The sequence below is a fragment of the Lagopus leucura genome, unplaced genomic scaffold (assembly GCF_019238085.1).
Source record: "Lagopus leucura isolate 7727_CA_CO unplaced genomic scaffold, USGS_WTPT01 Super-Scaffold_100014, whole genome shotgun sequence".
NCBI lineage: Eukaryota > Metazoa > Chordata > Aves > Galliformes > Phasianidae > Lagopus > Lagopus leucura.
The window spans coordinates 15464891-15487738 of NW_024962268.1; the positions used below are offsets into that span (position 1 = coordinate 15464891).

The following is a 22848-nucleotide window of genomic DNA, read 5'->3' on the forward strand; positions in this document are numbered from 1 at the left end:
TTGTGGCCCTCCGTTGGACATGTTCCAATAGGTTCACATTTCTCCTGTACTGAAGACTTCACATCTGGACACAGTACTCCAAGTGAGGTCTTCCCAGCACAAAATACAGTAGCAGGATCACCTCCCTGCCCCTGCTGGCCACACTGCTTTTGATGCAGCCCATTATACAGTTGGCTTCCTGGGCTGCATGGGCACACTGCTCGCTTACGTCCAGCTTACTTCCCAAGTTCTTTCCAACAGGATTGTGCTCCAATAGCGTTCCAACAGGTCCATGTCTCTCCTGTACTGAGGACTCTACATCTGGATGCAGTACGCCAGAGCAGAAGGGCAGGATCACCTCTTTCGGCCTGCTGACCACACTGCTTTTGACACAGTCCAGGATATGGTTGGCTTTCTGGACTAACAGGGCACACTGTTGGCTCATGTTCAACCTGTACGGGAACCGCTGAGTCACGGCCTGAACCTCTGATTAATCACCTGAGGTGAGCCATGAGTCAGCCAGAGGAGCACAGCTGAAGGCAATTCACCTGTGCTGCCGGAAGGGGTGGAGCCAGGCTGCACCCCTCCTGGACCTATTTAAGAGCTGGCTACCAGTGGGGAAGGATCTCTTCTGGAGATCCCCTCTTTTGGTATCTTCTGGTGAGCTCAACTGAAGGGTAAGCTCTTCCACTTATTCTCTTTTTGTTATCGTTGTCTGCTTTGCCTTACTCTCTTGTTTATATTGCGATTATAACATCTTGGTTATACAAGTACCCTTATGTCCTCCTTGGCAGGGCATTCCTTTCTCACATCCCCCAGCTTGTACCGGTAGTGAGGACTGTCACAACCCAGGCACAGTACCCTGTGAATGTCTTCATAGATCCTCATGAGGTTCACCTGGGCCCACTGCTCAGTCTGTCTAGTTCTCTCTGGGTGACACTCCATTGCTGACAGCGGACATGTTCCTACTGCCGAAGTGAATGGCATCTGCCCCTCAAAAACACTTAATGCATTAAATCCCAGCGCAAGGTATTCATTCTTTCTCATATTCTCACAGTCACTCTGACAGTGAACAATACCAGCAGTGTGGCATATAAGTGAAGGAACAAGCTAGCAAGAGTGAGCAAGTGCACATAAATAGATTTCCACTGTTGGCTGTGGGCATCACAGGAATATCTATTAATATCAAGAGGCACAGAACAGACAGACACTGCACTTCAAAGTTTGCACAATAAAGGCAGCAGGGAAGCTGTGTCCAAGATAGTGGAATTTTTCATAAGATTCAATTATTTGCATTAAGATGATAACTACTTGATAAGTCTGTTTACAAACTTTCACTTAAAGAACTCAAATAATTCATACTGTAAACTGTGTACAAACTAATCTGTCTGCCCCAATGGATCAAAGACCTGAGATGACCTCTTCAGAACTTGAAATCACAGCTAGGTATGGTATGTAAAGCCTAATGCTTACATAGTAAGCCTTTTTCATGTCAGATGTGCCAAGCTGAGAGATTATCAACAGTGTGCCTCAGAGCTTCCAGAGCTTCTCCATCCCCTTTCAGCAAGAATAACAGCACAGATGTAGCTCAGACAGTGGTATTGCCAATGGTTGCCTTGCATTTTTTTCAAAAAAGCTATGAAAAATAATAATTGTCTTAGAGAATCTGTGCCTCTATCATTCTTGATTTAATCTTTTATATGCAGAAACTGCAATATGCACAAACTGCTCAGGACCAAAATTGGTTATTAGGACGTTCTCCTGTTTTTTAGTTCTGAAAGTGAGCCAATGGCATTCATGTTTATGCAACTGCTACCAAAAAAAAAAGTCACCAACAGCCTGAAGACAATTCCTGTCTAGGTGTACGTTAGGCTTAAAATCCTCCAAGGTATTTCCCAAAGAACAAATTGCATCATTAACTGCAATATTCCAGAAAGGTGAGACAGCAGGGAGTATCAAAACTAGATCTAGGGGGAACATAATCAATCTTCTTTTTACTATACTTACAAGCACATCAGCAAAGAAAACCAACAGAGGGAAAATTTCCATCATCCTATGTTTTCATTCTTTTTCTCTCTCCACATTTTTCAGAGTAATACAAATTCTTTGTCTGACACTTCTCTTTCATAATCAGGAGAGGACCCATATTCTGTTTGTATGCCACTAACTTGCTCTAGAGGGAGTAAAGTGCTTCCTCATATTCCTGGTTCTTACCTGCCTAATTCTTTATATCATTTAACTGCCTCACAAGGGATTTCTGGGATGAAATCTACTACAAAAGGTCTGCTACCATTAATCTGACTGTATACAGTATAGCCTAGATGCAGTTAGACACAAAATTTTCTCCTATATCAGCCTTAGATGTTGGGTAATTTCTGTGATATTCCACTACCCATCAAATCTGGTTAAAGTCCATTACGCTAGCATCCATTTTAGGATGCTAGTCCCTGAAAGTATTAGATAGGGTCGCAGCTTCCATTAGTACGTATACCATGAGGTTACTCCCAAGAGGAAAACTAATGCAAAATTACATTAAACTACATAGAATTAAACTACAGCTGACAACTATTATTTTTTGACAGGACAGATGTAGTTTTCAGAACCATCAGGCAATTCAGACAGATGTTCATTTAGCACAGCATTATAAAAAGGACAGCTAAAACTAATTTAAATTTAATAACGTTCATCATACTCTGGAGAGTTAATATTTTTGTTAAAAATGCAGTGAATTAATTGATTACCACTTATTTTGCATTCAGACACTTATTGCAGATTCTTGTTTGGACTAAAAAACTCAAGGAAGTCACAGAAAACTACCTTTGGGCCCTTTCATAATTCACTGTCTATTCAGTGCATGGTAATTGTCTTCCCTAAGAAAAATATTTTATGGGCAGGAGTTCTACTAAATCTGGTATTATTTATACATTTAATTTAGAAATAATTGAAAGAATCTGGCTTTAACATTTCAGCTGTTAAATGCAGAATCTTTCTTCATTACACTACTAGCTGTGGGTTTGCACTATTACAATAATTATTTTTATTTTTAACATTTAAGAAACAATTTTTAAGAAATTCCTTTCCAGAAAGAAGAAAAAATCTTTAGTGGACACACCAGAAAGAATACCAGCAAGGAAGGCACACAGAGGATCAGGATGCCTGACCCCTACGAGGCATCCTGGAAAGTATCAAATTACTACATAGTAAGGGTTTGTTATGGGGAGGACTGGGAGAGAACAAGTATCAGAAAAACCTGAAAACAACTACAAGTGTTTGCCATCACCAAAGAAATAAAGCAGCGTTTAATCTTAAAAGACTAAGAAAGGCACTAAGTTGCAAGACAAAATAAAGAAAGTCATTAAAATAATTTGTTATTGGCAGAAGAGTTTTCTACAATCACCACTGATTTCTACAATTTCATTCTGGATGTTAGACATACTTCTAACTACTTAAGCCAGTCACAGAATTACTGCACACTTTTATGTGGCCCAATGTTCTATCTCATGCTCCTGCACATTCCCTTCTGTCATCCAAAGGAGAGAGGGAAAAATCGCTGAAAAAGAAAACCTGAAGAATTGACAAATATAAGAAAAGCAGTTGCACACAAGTCCATGTCTTGATAATTTTATTTTTCTTCCACAGGTAGAATCAACAGAGTTACAAACCAACCAAGACTTTAAACTGTGGAACAAAAGGGAACTATCTTTAAAAATGATTCAGTACTCTGGATGACAGTGGTCTTGAAATGTAGGTATGTGCCATTTGTATAGACTGATTATAATTAAGCTAGGGTTTTTCTGTGTTTCAATTTCCATTCCTAGTATGGACACTTATTATAGGTAGTAATACAATTAAATTCCTTATAAAATGAATGCCACAGAGAAATATATATATTTATATGCTGGAGAACAGTAGCAGTTACATCATGATATTTGTTTTGAAAGAGAGATTCACTGACTATCTCTACTGAAATAAACTATGAATTTGTCAGCACTGAAAGCTAGCTGATCCCTATAGATGTGGTTATGGAGTGACAGGTAAGTCTGCCTTCTCACAGAGAACAGCATATTAGAGGACAACCTCACAACAGCAACCACATTTTCAAATAGATACATCTTTAATTCCTGTTACAGTCCTTTCAGTCCCATTAGCACAGGCCATTGACATAGCATTTTCACAAGATTTGCTGTGTGCCCACACAAGTGTAGCGCAACAGCAATATTTGCAAGCAAGATATTTATTCAACTTGCAGTAAATATAAAGGCAGACTTCCATGCAGATGCAGCGACTAAGGCTCAATAACACACAGAAAACATCACCAGTTTGTTGCTAGTTGTCATTTGGATACAGTGACTAAGCAAAATAAATAGCCAAGCTCTTATCATTCTGAGATAACAAGTCTTTCATGACTTACATTTCTACTGCATCAAAACCGAACATGGGTACAGAGCCATCCAAGTCACTCCAATTAACCTCCACTAATGAGCAAATGCATAGTTGCAGGACCTGGCAGCACATAGGTAATATGAGGAAAACCCTTTTTAATGTGCTTGCATTTGTACTACAAGACTGCATTTTCTCTGAAACTTTGGAGATTTCTCATCATCGTTATTTTCACAAGGACTAACTGGTAAACATTCTTACATCCACATGCCCGATAAGCCTTAGTCATGAGGTTAAATATGGAAAAAAGCATTCCATTTTGGCCTCCATCTCTCCATTTTCTAATAGAATACTGGACAAGATACACTCTGTGGGCCTGATCTGCTTTACATGTGATGTGAACTGCCTTAAGAACGTGCGTGGTATTATAGAGTCTGACTCATTGTGGCCATAGGACAGATGTTTCCTCAAGTAAAAGTAAAAGTCTAAGGGATAAAGTGTTTCAGAAAACTGAATAGAAAGATCTTTATCTCTGTTGCAGATGTCCCTCTAAAACTTTTTTCAATAGGAAAGATTACATAACTTAACACATTTTCATTATTCTTGCATATTATGGTAACAGTATGAAAACAACTTTTGCATCTTAACGTGTTGATTCAAAACCAAATGCTACATCTAGGTCACCTGATCTACATCAAAGTCCTAATAAAAAGATATGCAAAATGTTAAAGGCTTCTTTTTTAGTTTTCTTATTTTATTCCTCATTGAGTAGGCAATCCTTAAGATGTTTCAAAAAGCTTTTCTGCAGAAACAACTGATTATTTTCACATTTAAAATAAAAAATATTGCCTGTAAAACAAATGAATAATCAGTTTTAAAAAGAAACAAGTATGTTCATTAGAATGTTGCTAGAAGCTTTAAATGATTTCAAAAGCCTCAGTAGTGAAATATGAATGGGGATGGTTAATAAAAAATGAATACGAATGACATATTCCTCATATTTGGCTCTGTGAACATTTATCATACCTCAATTACAATGATGCAATTTGAATAAGCATTTATAAGCAGCAGACAAGACAACACAGCATAATATTATCCAAGACCCTGATATTTTGAAAATAATTGTATTAAATTTTGAAATACAAAACAAGATAAGCAGGAGTAAAATAAGATAGCTCAGAATGATTCTTTCGTGATCTGGATAGTGTTAGCATCAAGTATGTATAGTCCCTGAATAACTGCTAAGTGCCCACCTGCAAATAAGAGATGCCATTGCAGCAGTTGTAAAACAATACACATGGTAGACTCATGTTCATAAAAATCCAAGGCCATCTTTTAAACAAACAGCAGACATTCCAAGAGTCAACAAAATTGCTCTCCAAGGATACCACTGGAGCAGCCTATAGTTACAGCAGTTTAACATAAATCATTTGTTAATTGAAAATCCTGTGAAGACTTGCTTTGGAAAGGAAATGTAACTACATGTCACTTAAACTCCTCCTTCAAATCTAGCCCTTCTAAATTATTTAATGGTCTCCATCAGGAATATTTCAAATACTTAGCATTTGAAATGTATCTATTTCCTTTATTTTCTACTCGTTCTCGTAAGTGTTCTGTATTTCTTATTCTTCTGTTTACAGCATAAATAACTTGTTCAAATAACATTTGCATGCCAAATATAAAGAAAACCTACTGTTTACATATTAAACAACAATACAGCATAGAATACTAGTAGCATTGTTGTTAGCTCCCTTCCTAAATCTAGAAACATTTTGTCTTGCAACACTGATAAAAACAGTATGTTATTTGTGCTTCTTTGTAAAAATGCATGACATTTTTTTTTGCAATAGTCAACAAAAGCATCACGGAAGAAGGTACTAACTAATTTGTTTTGACTGCATAAGTCTTTCAGGCTCTCAAAGAACGTAATTTTAGTCTCTTAATTCCCAAAGATTTAAATCTCCTCTTAGAGTAAAGAAAGTCATATTTAGGATCATAGTTCTTACACCATTGCATGAATGGAATTCCTAACACTTACAACTACATATTTTGTTGAACATTACGATCTGGAAAGTACAGTCTTGCCTCAGACTGAGATATGCATGTATAATATGTGCTTAGAAAGACTAAGAATTCCTTACATCTTTTAAGAGGTTCATTACAGAATTGTACAGTCTCAGATCTGCCCGTGCCTCAAACACAGCAGGCAGCAAACACTCTTCTTTATGGACATTATCTCCCTGAAAATCTTCTGAATATAAAGAAAACAACAGCGTCATGAGAGACCAGCACAGAGATCCCACACATGGTTCGCTTTTCAAATAGAGTAGTAGTACCAACAGCTCCCAGAGGAGCTTTCTACAGGCTCCTTTAGGTCATGGTGCTCAGACAGGTCTCAAAGAAGATGTCGAAGAGTAAAAATGGGGCATAATTATTGTTATTACTCTTACTTATCAGCAAATCTTAGAGATCTTAATTATGTTCTGTATCACATTTCATTTAACACTACTGAAGCCACCTCTGTCTAATTTTAAAGTATTTGGAAGTCAATAAATGTCTGTTAATTATTTCATAAAGTATGCATAAAAACAAGCTCAAAGAAGTAAGTAAAAATACCTACAACTTCTTATATTCAGTCGAAGTGCTAACTAAAACCAGTATCATGAAGGAATACAGTTGCAATACGAAATACAGCAGAAGGGTCTTGCAACATTCTGCAGAACTGATAAATAGATATTTCTGTAAGTATATTTGTTTCCTCCTGGTGCAATCATTTACTCTAAGGCAGCAAGTTGAAGAGGGGAAAAGCACATATCCATGCCCTTTTATGAAAGACAAGCGTTTTCTAAGGGCAATTACCCTGTTAGATTCCTTCTGTATTCCTTAAGTATGATGCTCTCAAGTTCTTCCTCTCTAGCTTCTTACAGATTCTCTTAAGTACACACACTGACTTCATTATCTGATTTGGGCGGTTGATTACGCTTTAATTTGGTTCCAGATCTTTTTTAACTCACTTTTGAGACAGTCTTTTGCATTCTTGAGACACCGGTAACCAAACTCATGATCCTTAAAAAAGTTGCATGACTTATCTCATACACAGTATAAAAAAATTGTATTTTCCTGATTTTTACAGTAGAAATGCTGTCAAAACCAAATAATACACTTTGCATAGCTATGAGAAAAGTATTTTCCTCCTGATTTTATAAGAAGGTGACGCAAAAGGAAATGAGAAGCAATGGTAATTACCATCTATTTTTCATGAACATGTCAGTGACTAGAAGACGTTCAAGAAGAAACTCATCTTCAAAACTGCACTTTTCTACATGTTTCATACACAGAAATTGCTTTGTTCAGCTTCCCCTCTTTTGCTTGTTTAGAAAGGAAGGAATTTGACTGGGTAAATAATGTTTAATACAGGCAATTCAGTGAAAAAATGCAAAAACTCCTTAAGACAACCAAAAATTCCCACAACATTTATTTATTTTTACAAGACCATGATTTTTAGCCTGGTACCATAGCCAGGCTAAATTGGAATTTGGAATAATTACAGCCTACTTAAATTCTCCATCAGCAGGAAATGGCTTTCTTCCATTGTGAACAATCCAGTATTACTAGCATGTCCTGTTAAACCCTTGCAAAAAATCTGAAGTGTCTAAAAACAATTTGAAAACTTGGAATAAGACTATGTTATCATTTTGGAAATATGCCCAAATCCGAGTACAGCCTTGAAGAGCCTCAAGGCTGTGTTTGTTTCAGGGACATAATTACCATACGATTACTATCTGTTTGGTACTGAAGGGAGAAACAGTTCTCAATTCCAAAGAGGAATCACATGTAACCATGTTCCACAGAGAAGATAAAGGCTTACAAATCCATCCAGGAAATCCTTTCAACAGCCATTCCTATACCTGTTGCTTCAGAGAGGAAAAAAAGGGCTGCAAGTTGTTAGCGCTCAATTAAGTTAAAGGAACTCAGCAGTTATCTAATCAGATGTAGAGGAGAATATTCATAAAGATCGTCTTACAAATGCATTTCAATAGGTGTCATCCATTACCTTGAAAATGCAATATGTCCCAGATTAAATGCATCCATTCATTAACCTGACATGACTGCAGTGGCTAGCTCCCTGTCTGCCTCCAGACAGAATCTTTTGGATCACACAAATGCTAAATACAGCTCCAGTGTGTCCAGCTCAGACAAAAACAAACAAACAAACAAACAAAAAGAAGTCAAAGATTACATCTCTCAATTTCAAAATTTACTACATAAAAAACTGTCCCTGTAATAAATTTGTCCTTTGAGAAATAAGTCTCACACTTACATTCCTTGTATTTTTAGGAAACAGAAAGATTTTCAAATCTTCCATGACACAGTTTTGTGGTTAGAAATCAAAGTTTAAAGACTTCAAGACCACAGTACACACTGCTCCTTCCTAACCAACCTCAGCTTATGACCACATGAAACTACTGACAACCCAATCAAGATTTTATTCCCTCAGGGGAAAAGAAGTACTACTTGAAAGCACCAGTCACTTCAAATGGACAGCTCTACTGCTTATCTACCTTACTCCCCAAATTAATGCAAGCACTCTATATAAAAAGCAAAATTGTAACAAGAGGAAAGTATCAAAGGGACTTGACACCAAACATACTAATTTCCTTAAAAGCACACTCTATATAAGGTGCCCCTGACATTACTACAAAACAAGCACTTTAAAATATTTGCTTAAGTACTTACAAGCATGCTGTGTAATGTGTCATGCTTTGAATCACCACTCCTGGCACAAGTGAAGGTGTACCATCATAGATAGATAAGCCAATAAATCTAAATATTGATTTGTTAAACATATATACCACGAATATCAACACAGAATTTAATCAAGACCACAAGAATCCTTTACAACAGCTACTGTAAATACTTAAGTATACAAAACGAACTCATATAAATTCAGAATAAAAAGTAACTCAAGTCAGAATTCATATGTAATACAGTATCCATGACTCAACTCAAAAGGTTATGTTTAATTAAATGTAAATAACAGAAATGCAAAGTCTTACATAAAATATTCAAAAACTAATAGTGCTGACTTAAAATATTACAAGGCAAAAAACATTTGACAGTTAATTTATATTAACAATTTTCCCCAGAAACTCCAATAACAAGAAAAAAATCCCATCAAAGACAATAACCACTAGATATTCCTTCTACATGATGATCACTTGGTTAAATAAGGTACGGGCTGGGAAGTCCTGAGGCAGCCCTAACCTCAAAAGATGCTTTTCTTTTTGCAGTCACTTTTGACAAACGTGTCTACGGACAATCAATACAGGAAACAGAGAGACACAACTGAACACACAGCGGCAGAAAAAGAAACCAAAACAATACACTCCTATAATTTAAAAAAAATACATCTAAAGTTGAGCTCAAGAGACAGTGGCAAGTTACCACAGCAAAGCCACTACTACGATGTTTTTTTACTTGCTATACAAAGTTCACAAGACTCCAGAGTACAGAACTTCAATTCATATAACTATTAAAGAAAAATTCCTTCAGGGTCAAAAATATAAATGCTCATGTTTGGAGAAAGACTGTCTCACAATCCATCTGGAAATAAAACAAATTATTCAATGAAGCTTTCCATTTCTCCTCTCCCAAACATGTCCCCATGCATACCAACCACAGGCTGAAGTACAAGCAAGAAAAAGGAATAACAGAGTTCTTGTAACATCAACACCTGCTTTTTGGGAGGCTCACAGGATCGTACTGTGATCACCAATCGATCAACAGGAAATCAGGACAGCACAGCTGTTTCCTTATTCCCTTCAGAGGAAAGAAAACAACTGAGCTCATGAACAGCAGTAAGGAGATGCTCTACACCCCAAAGGTCTCTGGCATCCATGCTGACACAATGTCTTCCCAGTTATAAATTAACTGTTTAGACTGAAAACCCACAAGTCTCATATTTCTGCTGTTCTGCTTATTCTCAACTAAATCTATTCTAGACTGTTTTGTAACTATTGTCTTAAGTTCAGACAAACTTAAATCATACCAGACTGTGAGTTACCTTTCTGTCTGAAACTTTTCATCGGGGTCTTTTAACTCTGGTTTCTAGTTACTCCACTTCATCAAGACAGTTGTAGTGTTACTCAAATACCATATATATATTTATATGCACACACTCTTAAATACATTAATACTATAATGTTGCTAGAAATTAACACAGTCTACAAGCAAAGTGAATATTGAGAAACACAAGTTGAATTAGAAAAGAAACAGGCCTATGAAAAAAAGAAAACCAACACCCTGTTTCTGCAAATTGTTTTTCTGTTTGCATTTTTGTGAAATTCACAGAACCAAAGCAAGTGTTTCACTGGACAAGACACTGCTCTTGGGAAAGAGTTAATGGAAACAAATCATACTTGGTGCTTAGAATTCATAAATCTGACATTTCTGTAAGCAATTATGTAAAAACAAGAAAGATAAAAAACCAAGCATCTTATTAGTACAAGTTACAGCAACAATTCAGTTCTTATCTTCTAAAATGACTTGCATGTATATTAGACTGCATTTCAGAGATTTCAATATACAAAGCCTTACTATGGTACAGCCACCGCTGACAGAGGACAACAGCTACACAGCACAATAACAGGGAGACTGAAAAAAGCTGGTACCTTCTTTTTTTTTTTTTTTTGCTGATAGCTTATGAAGAATGGGCTCCCTCTGCTACTAAAAGTCTTAACCTGTTCCATGAAACAAATCCACTGCTACTAAAAATACATATAGTTTTACCACTTAGATCTCTATGCATCTTCCCGTAATTTCTCAATTATTAAAAATATCGTTCTCCTGAACTACTGTGCTACCTAAATGAATGCTCAGCATTTATTTACTTTTTCTTACAGGACCTCATTTGTTCCAAAAATACAAAAATAACTGACAGAGTCTGCTACAACCTGGCACCAGCATGTGGTTGGAACGTAACCAAAGTAAAAATTTAGGAACGCATACAGCACTCATCACTGAAATGAAAAAGATAACCATCTCATAAGTTAGAACAGTAGTGTATCATCTGTCTATAAGACTTCTGACTTGTGTGAATTTAACAGAATTACATGACTAAAATTAACCAACAAAAGAGGTGTCAAGAGAGTCTTCTGTTGATAATTCAACAAAATAGATCTCAAATATTTTGTTTTGTTACCACAAATAATTCTGTTAGTTCAGTAAATGCTGGGAAGACAACTGCCAATAATCTTTATTGCAAGAGGCATCTATTTTATCTCAGAACTTCATTGCAAAAAGCTAAATGCACAACGCCTTCTTCTAACTGCAGAAAGTGATATCTCTGAAATAGGCCACAGTACCACAGCAGAAATCTTTCTAAATGTGAATCCAGTCTATAACAAAATTGTGGTCAAATCACAAGCTACTTGCATCAATTCTCATTTGTAAAAGAAAATTCCAGTAATTTCTGTCATGAAAAGTTTTGTGTATTAATTCTATGAAATGCTAAAAGACGGAAGGCTACATTTTAGGTTTAGTTGCCAGGATTTAGTATGATTTCAAATTTACATTGTTTTATTTTAGTGTTGCACAGAATTAATTTCTTTGACAACCCTGGAGAACTTTTATTCAGCCAAAGATCAAAGACACCTGTAGGAATTGATTCCCAGGCCTGGTTATTAATTTTTATATGAATTTAATTACTTATTGCTATAAGGCTTCAAACTTTTGATCTGCCATCAGCAGATTATTTTCTCAAAGAAGAGACAGCTAGAACCAGAGATTTAGAAGGGTACTGCAATGAGGCTCCAGAGAAAGAACAACATATCTGTGCATAACAAGTATACTTTTTTGAGATTTATCATTTCCAAGTACATATACAAACTTAACATACATTAACAGATAACTTTAGACTTTGCTCTTTTTTGTGCTAAACTTACTTTCTTCAAAATGAGAAGGAGGTGGGCTCACTACTAACATACTGGATCCTAACATAGGCCCAAACTCTAAGACTAAACAATTCCTACAGTGTAGATGTAAGTACTTTTCAATACAAGAACTGTTATACAGAATAGGAGACAAACTCCCTGAGAGCAGCCCTGTGGAGAAGGATCGGGGGATCCTGGTGGACGAGAAGCTGGACATGACCCAGTCGTGTGTGCTTGCAGCCTAACTGTGTTCCGGGCTGCATTAAAAGAGGGATGGTCAGCAGGGAGGTGATTGTCCTGCTCTACTCAGCTCTTGTGAGGCCCCATCTGCAGGACTGCATCCAGGCCTGGGACCCCCAGTACAGGAAGGAGGTGGAGCTCTTGGAATGGGTCCAGATGAGGGCCACTAAGATGATGAGAGGGCTGGAGCACCTCTCCTATGAGGAAAGGTTGAGGGAACTGGGATTGTTTAGCTTGGAGAAGAGAAGGCTCGGGGGAGACCTCATGGTGGCCTTCCAGTACTTGAAGGGAGCATATAAACAGAAGGAGGAATGGCACATGTGTTGACAGTGATAGGACAAGGGGGAATGGATTTAAACTGAGACAGGGGAGGTTTAGGTTAGATATTAGGAGGAAGTTTTTCACACAGAGGGTGGTGACACACTGGAACTGGTGGCCCAGGGAGGCTGTGGATGCCCCATCCCTGGAGGCATTCAAGACCACACTGGATGTGGCTCTGGGCAGCCTGGTCTGGTAGTCTGCTATCTATCTTGCACATAGCAGGGGGGTTGAAACTCGATGATTACTGAGGTCCTTTTCAACCCAGGACATTCTATAATTCTATGATTCTGTTATTCTGGAGATTCATATTTGATAAAACATCTGGATGAAGTACTGTGTTTTGAGACTTTACAATGATCTAAAAGATATATAAACAAGCAGATCTGAGATGGGAGAAATTATGAAAACTGGCAGAAAATAAGCAGCCATTTCAATATGAAGTGAACCACAGCAGGAGAAACCAGCTGAGTCTATGATGTTCTCAGGAATACGGACTGAGTACACAGCACCACTACATGAAATGAAGGGGATTCCTGGTACAAATACAAGTAAGAAATTAACTTAAGGCATTCAACTATCAGAGGAAGTCTGGGATCTGACTGCAGCTGGTTTGCTAACACAAAATGAGTCATGGGTAGAGTACAGAAATGATCACAGGAGATGTGAACCCAGAATGTACAGTTTGATAATCAAGGAAATCAGTGTGCAACAGTAGCATGAGGCAGATCAAACAGTCATACAAATCTTAAAGCATCAGAATTTATCCTAAATCATTTTCCTAATTAATAAATTTTAAAAAAAGGTTGAACTCACTCTAGAATGCAGGAATATTACTGCTTAACTGCTCTTGTTCTCTTTAAGTGGGTAATCTGAAATTTTATATTTGAAGCAATTCAAGAAAAGATGTTACAGGAAAGGGAGCAACGAACTAGACATTTAGCCAGAACTAAATAGGAATTGACAAGAAATCTCTGAGACAGCTGAAAATTTGGGTTTTTTTAGGAATAGATTTATATTTATGTAACAGGACAGAGATTTTGCATTCTACTGAATGGTACCAAAAGCTGTTTTTCCATCATTTATTTCATTCTTGATGCAAAAGAACATGGAAACTGTCATATATATATACACATAGTATATGTACTTCTCACTACTATTATTTCTCTCTGCTTTCTCTGTCCTAGTAAATAGCTTTGTTTTTTATTTTTATCTCAACCTACGTGTTCTACATCTTTTCCCCAATTCTCTTCATTGTCCCACTGGGAGGGGGGGGAGTGAGTGATTGACTGTGTGATGTTCAGTTGCCTGCCTGGCTAAACCAGACACTAGGAAGATTTGGAGAAAGAAGAACTAAACATAGAGACATGTATCAGCTGAGTATCTGTGATACACAAGCACAGCCTGCTTGGTGTTTACTTCTTGTTTTCAACAGACATGAATAAGAACTATGTTCACTCTAACAAATGAGACTGGCATTTATTTAATCTAAAAACAAAAACAACAAAAAAAACCTCCTCAACTATGGTTGCATATTTTCTCCACCAATTTTGGCATAATTATTCTCCCTAAACTTAATCCTACTTCTACATACCCTTTCATGAAAGAACTTTGAACATACTAGAAAGAAGGTACCTAAAATATTTACATAAAATACTTATTTATATAGTTACTCTACAGTTCGGAAAAAAGACATTAAATAAATAAAATATATTAATTAATGATGAGCTTCTGGTAATATTCACATATATATGTTTCAAAAATATGTGCATTTTTAAATGAAAACAATTGTTTGCATTTGTTATCACTACCTAAAATCTGCATTTCAAATCTCAGTCATACTTCATATGCAAATCCAACCACAAAGGAAAGAGCGTACTTAAAAATTAGAGTTTATTCAGAGCATTAAAACATTAAGGAGGAACAAATTACTTACATTATCTTCGTCCTCCTTATCATCATCATCACTGTCCTTGAACCCTGGTGGAAGTGGTGGACCAATGAATTCTTCATCATCATCATCCACAGCAGAACTTTGAACAGAAGCCTGGAGTACTGTGGAAGGACCAGTTAACTCTTCATCTGAACTGTCTTCACTTTCACTACAAGTTTTGTCTCTGTGTGTAAAAAAATTAGACAATTACTATTTTAAGAAACTGGCAATTCCTTTGGAATTTCTGATATTCAGCAGTGACATTAATTTATAAACTTTGAAATTAGCAGGAAAACGTAAATTCATTCTTATTACTGGAATGTTGGCTCACCATTATCTTGAAAGCATAAGCGCATCTTGAGAAGAAAAGTGCAGTGAAGCACCAGATAGTTCAAAAAAAAAAGAAAAAAAAAGGGACAGAACAGAATAAAGTCAGATGTAAAAGTAACAGTGCCGCATCATTAGTATGGGTTTAAACATCACTTAGAAGACAGTAGAACACAGCATTTTCAGGACATTGATAGAGGTTGCAGCATACCTAAACACACTCAAAACAGTAACCAGAGTACAAACACAATTTTCTGGCATTGGAAAATTTCTAGAAAGAAAGCAGAACTATTTAATTCACATTCATTGAGGTTATGCAAAATAAACGGGCTCCCCCTACTGGTAATTATCAGGTAGGAGGTATCGTAACTGGCACAAGATTAAAAGTGATAAAACTTTGCTCTCTGCCTAGGCCACAGTATATCATTACCGTGTTTGGCAAGCCAGCTGTTGCTGTCTGATTCAGTAATGTAAACTGGAGGTGCTACAGACCTTTGCTTTGTACTCCAGTCTCTGACCTGGTAGTCTTGGCTGGGGAGCAGACTAAACCCCCCACGATTCAGGAGGACGCAGTCACAGACCTACTACTCCAGCTGGACTGTCACAAGTCCATGGGGCTGGATGGGATTCACCCAAGGGAGCTGAGGGAACTGGCAGAGGTGATAGCTGAGCCGCTTGCCATTATCTATCAGTGCTCCTCGTTGACCGGTAAGGTCCCAGAAGAATGGAGGTTTGCCAGTGTGACTCCCATCTACAAGAAGAGTTGTAAGGAGGTCTCAGGGTCCTACACGACTCTTAGCCTGACCTCGGTGCCAGGGAAGCTTATGGAACAGATTGTCTTGAGGCAGATCACACGGCATATGCGGGACAACTGTGGGACCAGGCCTAGCCAGCATGGGCTCATGAAAAGCAGGTCCTGCTTGACCAACCTGATCTCCTTCTATGATCGAGTGACCCGTCTGGTAGATGAGGGAAAGGATGCTGATGTGGTCTACCAAGACTTTTGCAGGGCCTTTGACACTGCCTCCCACAGTATTCTCCTGTAGAAGCTGGCAGCCCGTGGCTTGGACGGGTATGCTCTTGGCTGGGTAAGGAACTGGCTGGAAGGCTGGGCCCAGAGAGTGAATGGAGCTGAATCCAGCTGGCGACCTGTAATGAGTGGTGTGCCCCAGGTCGGTGCTGGGACCTGTGCTCTTCCATGTCTTTATTGGTGACCTGGATGAGGGCACTGAGTGCACTCTCAGTAAACATGTGGATGACAGCAAGTTGGCTGAAAGCATCAATCTGCTTGGGGGTAGCGAGGCCCTACAGAGGGGTCTGAGCAGGCTGGAGAGCTGGGCTGAAGCCCATGGGATGAGGTTCAACAAGGCCAAATGCTGGTTCTGCACTTTGGCCACAACAACCCCAAGCAACACTGCAGGCTTGGGGCAGAGCAGCTGGAACACTGTAGAAGAAATGGACCTGGGGCTATCGATTGATGCTGGGCTGAACACGAGCCAGCAGTGAGCCCAGGTGGCCAAGAAGGCCAATGGCATCCTGGCTTGCATCAGAAACAGTGTTGCCAGCGGAGACAGGGCAGTGATTGTCGCCCTGTACTAAGCTGTGGTCAGGCTGCACTAGAGTACTGTATCCAATTTTGGGCCCCTCACTGCAAGAAAGACATTGAGGCCCTGGAGCGGGTTCAAAGGAGGGCAACACAGCTGGTGAGGGGTCTGGAGCACAGGGCTTATGAGGAACAGCTGAAGGAGCTGGGATTGTTCAGTTTGGAGAAGAGGAGGCTCAGGGGAGACCTCATTGCTCTCCATAACTACCTGAAGGAGGCTGTAGTGAGCTGGGGGTCGGCCTCTTCTCTCGTGTAACTGGTGATAGGACTGGAGGGAATGGCTTCAAGCTGCGCCAGGGGAGATTCAGGCTGGATGTTAGGAAATACTACTTGTCTGAAAGAGTGGTCAGGCACTGGAATGGGCTGCCCAGGGAGGTGGTGCAGTCACCAACCATGGAAGTGTTCAAGGAACGTTTGGATGTTGTGTTGAGGGACATGGTTTAGTGAGAACTGTTGGTGATTGGTGGATGGTTGGACTGGGTGATCCTGTGGGTCTTTTCCAACCTTGGTGTTTCTGTGATTCTATAATTTTAAGAGCAGGTACAGTAATTTATAAGTGAATAGACTTTAAGAGTCAGATTAAGAACAAAAAGAAGAAAAAACTAAGGAATTATTAGGGTTTGGAGTTTTTTGGCTTTTTTTTTTTTCTTCAGTTTAGGTTATCATTTAAAAAATACAATAAAAGGAAATATGTTTAATAACATAATAAAGCATAAAAAAAAAAAAAGAGATTCTGGACTCTGTAACTATAACAAAAAGTACACTGTGCCTGTAACAGCTGTACACCAAGTGGCTTTGAGGCTATATAGCAAATATGAGTCTTAGATACACAAGCAAAATTATGCTTCAGGAAGTAATCAAAACAAAATAAAAAAAATATGTACTAGGTGCTCAGGTGTCACAGTGAAAAATAGGCTTGCATAGCTGAAAGCTTGTCTAGTTTTCCAACTATATTTGCCGTCATAATAAAAGATACTAGTCTTACACAAACTTTCTTCTGCATACTTCGGAGAGACATTTAAAGATCTAGGTCATTATATGACCATCTAACACCAATAAAATGAGCTTATTTTACTCTATAAAAATGGGGTAATCAATATGCTTTTACCAAGACGAATCTTTGCCATCATCTGAGGAACTGATTTGGGTCCTTCAAAGGTCTTCAAATTCAGTATCCCCCAAAAATAACTATAGGAGTGTGTAAAACAGTATTGTCCTACAAGTCAATACACATTCCCAGACAGCAAATCAGTTACATTTTCCCCAGAACCAAAACAATTTAATTAGTTTTTTAATGGAACAAAACATAAGCGTAGCTGCCAGTGAGAAGAGTATACCTAAGACAGTGTGCCCAGGTGGCCAAGAAGGCCAATGGCATCCTGGCTTGCATCAGAAACAGTGTTGCAAGCAGGAGCAGAGAGGTGATTGTTCTCCTATATTCAGCACTGGTGAGGCCGCACCTCGAGTACTGTGTCCAGTTTTGGGCCCCTCACTGCAAGAAAGATATTGAGGCCCTGGAACGTGTTCAAAGGAGGGCAACAAAGCTGGTGAGGGGTCTGGAACACAGGCCATAAGAGGAGAGGCTGAAGGAGCTGGGAATGTTCAGCCTGGAGAAGAGGAGGCTCAGGGGAGACCTCATTGCTCTCTATAACTTCCTGAAGGTAGGTAGTGAGCTGGGGGTCGGCCTCTTCTCTCGTGTCATTAGTGATAGGACCAGGGGGAATGGTTTCAAGCTACGGCAGGGGAGATTCAGGCTGGACATGAGGAAGTATTACTTTTCAGAAAGGGTGGTCAGGCACTGGAATGGACTGCCCAGGGAGGTGGTGGAGTCACCGAGCCTGGGGGTGTTCAAGGAAAGACTGGATGTTGTGTTGAGGGACATGGTTTAGTAGGAGCAATTGGGAATAGGTGAACGGTTGGACTGGGTGATCTTTTAGGTCTTTTCCAACCTTGGTGATTCTATGATTCTATGATTCTAAGACTCCTTATATATACTCTTTTTCCAATCCTGAAGTCTCAGACTTTCGGATATTTCTACAGAGATTCAAGAACAATACTTCTCTTCCCTAATTGCCTACCCCTATAACTCCCTTATATGATAAGCAGGATCAATCAATTCAAACAGTTCAGAACTTTGAGAGGCTATCTAGTCATTTTTCACATTTCACATGAAATGATCAGAATTCCAGTGATGTTTTCACCACACTTCAAGCTTGCTAGAGACAACCAAGTGCTAAAGCTCTGATATAGTCCATTGAAACTACAAAGGCAGTCAAACATATGAACATCCCAGTGCAGCCATGCCAAAAGCCCATCAAGCTGAGTGTCATTCTTCCGACCGTTATGGGGAGCGGTACTGATAGAAATGACAAAGCAAGACAGCAGACATTATAGCACTTCCTTCATCTTTCAGGAATAGATGCCCTCTACTAAATCTTGTAAAGAATCAGCTCCTTACCCACAGTTTAGAGACATATAAGGAATTGATTTTTGCTTTCCCTCATTACTTCCTCAATATGAGAAATATGGTGTAAGAGAAAAGATAGCTGAGTTAGAGTGCAGATGGCAAGAGAGTGGGAGTAATGAAAAACACTGAGAGTTGCGTAAGTATGTGGGCACATCCCCTCATGGCTTTGCTTTCCTCACATCATTCACTCTAACCTCTTACAATTTGTGAAATGAAAGCATCTGTTGTATATGAAAGTATAAAGCCTAATTATTACTTTCATAATCTTTATGTATTTATGTGTAAGAACTAGAATCATAGAATCACAAGGTTGGAAATGACCTATAAGATCATCTAGTCCAACCATCTCTTCATCACCATTGTCACCACTAGTACTGAACCATATCATGCAGCACGTCATCCAGATGCCTCCTGAACACTGCCAGGGTCGGCAACTCCACCACCTCCCTGGGCAGCCATTCCAGTGCCTGACCACTCTCTGAGAGAAATAGTTCTTCCTTATGTCCAATCTAAACTTCCTCTGATACAACTTGCAGCCATTTCCCCGTGTCCTGCTCGTTGCCTGGGAGAAGAGGCCAAATTCCTCTTCACCACAACCGCTCTTCAGGAGGTTGTAGAGTGCAACGAGGTCTCCCTTGAGCCTCCTCTTCTCTAGACTGAACAATCCCAGCTCTCTCAGCTGCTCCTCATAAGACTTGTGCTCCAGACCCCTCACCAGTTTTGTTGCCCTTCTCTGGACACAGTCCAGGGCCTCAATGTCTTTCCTGTAGTGAGGAGCCCAAAACTGAACACAGTACTCGAGGTGCGGCCTCACCAGTGCTGAGTAGAGGGGGATGATCACTTCCCTGCTCCTGCTGGCCACACTATTTCTAATGCAGGCCAGGATGCCATTGGGCCTCTTGGCCATCTGGGCACACTGTGGGCTCATGTTCAGCCGAGCATCAACCAGCGTCCCCAGGTCCTTCTCTTCTTCACACTCATCCAGCCACTCATCCCCAAGCCTGTAACGCTGCATGGGGTTATTGTGGCCAAAGTGCAGGACCCGGCACTTGGCCTTGTTGAACCTCATCCCATTCACCTCAGCCCAGTGGTCCAGCCTGTCTAAATCCCTCTGAAGGGCCTCCCTACCCTCAGGCAGATCAACACCACCTCCCAGCTTGGTGTCATCTGCAAACTTACTGAGGATACACTCAATCCCCTCATCTAGGTCATCAATAAAGATATTAAACAAGATGGGCCCCAGTACCGAGCCCTGGGGGACACCACTTGAAACGGGTCACCAGCTGAACTTAACTTCATTCACCACTGCCCGCTGGGCATCTACTTCTAGCCAGTTCCTTACCCAAAGAAGTGTATATCTGTTCAGACCACGGGCAGCCAGTTTCCTCAGAAGAAGCCTGTGAGGGACAGTGTCAAAGGCTTTGCTGAAGTCTAGGAAGACCACATCAACAGCCCTTCCCCCATCTACCAGACTGGTCAGCCAGTCATAGAAGGAGATGAGGTTGGTCAAGCCTGGTTAGGAAGTATTACTTTTCAGAAAGGGTGGTCAGGCACTGGAATGGACTGTCCAGGGAGTTGGTGGAGTCACCGACCCTGGGGGTGTTCAAGGAAAGGCTGGATGTTGTGTTGAGGGACATGGTTTAGTGGGAGCAATTGGGAATAGGTGAACGGTTGGACTGGATGATATTTTAGGTCTTTTTCAACCTTGGTGATTCTATAAGCACGACCTGCTTTTCACGAACCCGTGCTGGCTGGGCCTGATCCCCTGGACACTGCGTACATGCTGTGCAATCTCATCCAAGATGATTTGTACTATAACTTTCCCTGGTACTGAGGTCAGGCTGACAGGCCTATAGTTCCTCGGATCCTCCTTACGGTCCTTCTTGAAGATGGGAGTCACATCAGCAAGACTCCAATCCTCTGGGACCTCACCAGTTAACCAAGAGCGTTGATAGATGGCTGAGTGGGGCTTGGCAATCACCCCATTTTTTTATTTAATTTTTTTTAAAAAAACACCTCCTGCCCAGCAGCCTGCCTGGTAGGATTTTGCTGAAGAAGAACAGGCTGGAAGCTACAAGCCGCCTTTTTCGGCCCCTGCTTTTGATGCCCTGTACATCAGATGTCTCACTCTGGGTACCCAGACTTTTCCAATGCTTTCCTATATCTGTCTTCCTACTGTCAGCCAGCGTTTCATTACAGCCATGGCACAAGCAGACGTGAAGGACCACAGATGTTGGTAGAAAATACCAACAGGAAAAAACTGCACGTAGCTCTCCCTGCTCATGAGAATTTCCACGCACATACATGCACGTCAGTTGTTGCCTTTTATAAGATAATTATAACCATTGTAAACAATTCTGGTAACAAATTACTTCAAGAATCAAAAGAATCACATGGTTCTGGAGTGACCAATTTCTTGTTAACAACTGTAAAATTAGTAAGGATGCTACTAAGATAATTGAATATATTTGGAATTTTAAGAGAAAAAAAGGTACTATTTAGGGCAATGTTGCCATTTTCAAAAAGATAGAATAAGTTATATGTAAGTTCATTTTATAGTAACCAAAGTCTACATGAAGGAAAAAAAAGACCACAAGTCCTATGAACCAGATTTCCTTTGTTGCACGATTTTCCCTAGGAATTTAGGCTAAGGTACAACGGGTTCATCTCCTTCACTGTGTTGTTTTCAAAACTAAGTTCTAAACTGACTATCATAATTTACAAGAAAATAAAATTCTGCAAGCTGACACGTTCAGCTTCCAGTTCATGAGTTTTTCATGCCATGCACTCCCTTTTCAATCCTCAGGGAAAACAAAGTAATGGAAGGGAACAGAAAGGAAACTTAACATCAACAGGACTTGAGTGAGTTACCCAGGCCTACGCAGGAACATTCAACTATTGAAAGCTAGTAATTATCTTCTTTTACTCTAAGTGCCTAGATTTCTCCCAAACCCCTTAATAAAATGAGAAAAGCTCTACATCATTTGTCTATCAGGTGCTTCACTTGATTCCTTACACTGAAGTCACCCACACAGTGCATAATCACACTACATCCATTTCTTGCCAACTTCCATTGTTTCATCAGGAACACATCTGAGAACATCAAAAGTAAATGGGAGTACAGAATGCTTTTCCCTCCTGGATAAGATAAAACACAGATCAAGTACTAAGTCATGTTATTTCTGTGAGAGTTCACAGCTCACTTGACCTTTCTATAGGTCTATGCATACAAAAGAAATTTTGTAATAGAAATTTGTTGTCTGCGATGCTACAAGCTTGTGCTCTTCAACATTTTTATCAGTGACTTCGATAGCGTGACTGAGAGCACACTCACCAATTTTGCTGATGAGTAAGCTGAGCAGTGAGCTGACAAGGGAGAAGGAAAGGATGCCATCCAAAGGGACCTGGAAGCTTGAAAAGTGGTCCCACGTTAACCTAACGTGTTTCAACAAGGTCAAGTATAGTGTGTTGCAGCTGGGTTTATGGCAATCCCTGACTCGGAGTAGAATTCAAAGTGCAGCCCTTGGACCTGGGGGTTCTAGTGGATGAAAAGCTGGATGCAAATCATCCATGTGCACTTGCTGCCTGGAAGGCCAACTGCACCCTGGGCTACATTAAAACAGGGGTGGCCAGCAGAGAGAGGGAGGTGATCATCCCACTCTGCTCTGAA

General features: G+C 39.7%; 1 protein-coding gene across 1 annotated transcript in view; it reads right to left on the reverse strand.

Annotated features, from left to right (window-relative positions):
* WDR70 (WD repeat domain 70) overlaps positions 1–22848 on the reverse strand; it is a 149749-nt gene that overhangs the window by 122599 nt on the left and 4302 nt on the right. Inside the window, exon 5 of the mRNA XM_042875395.1 lies at positions 14785–14965. Within this exon, the coding sequence (XP_042731329.1) occupies positions 14785–14965 (181 nt within the window). The remainder of the gene's footprint in view (positions 1–14784; positions 14966–22848) is intronic.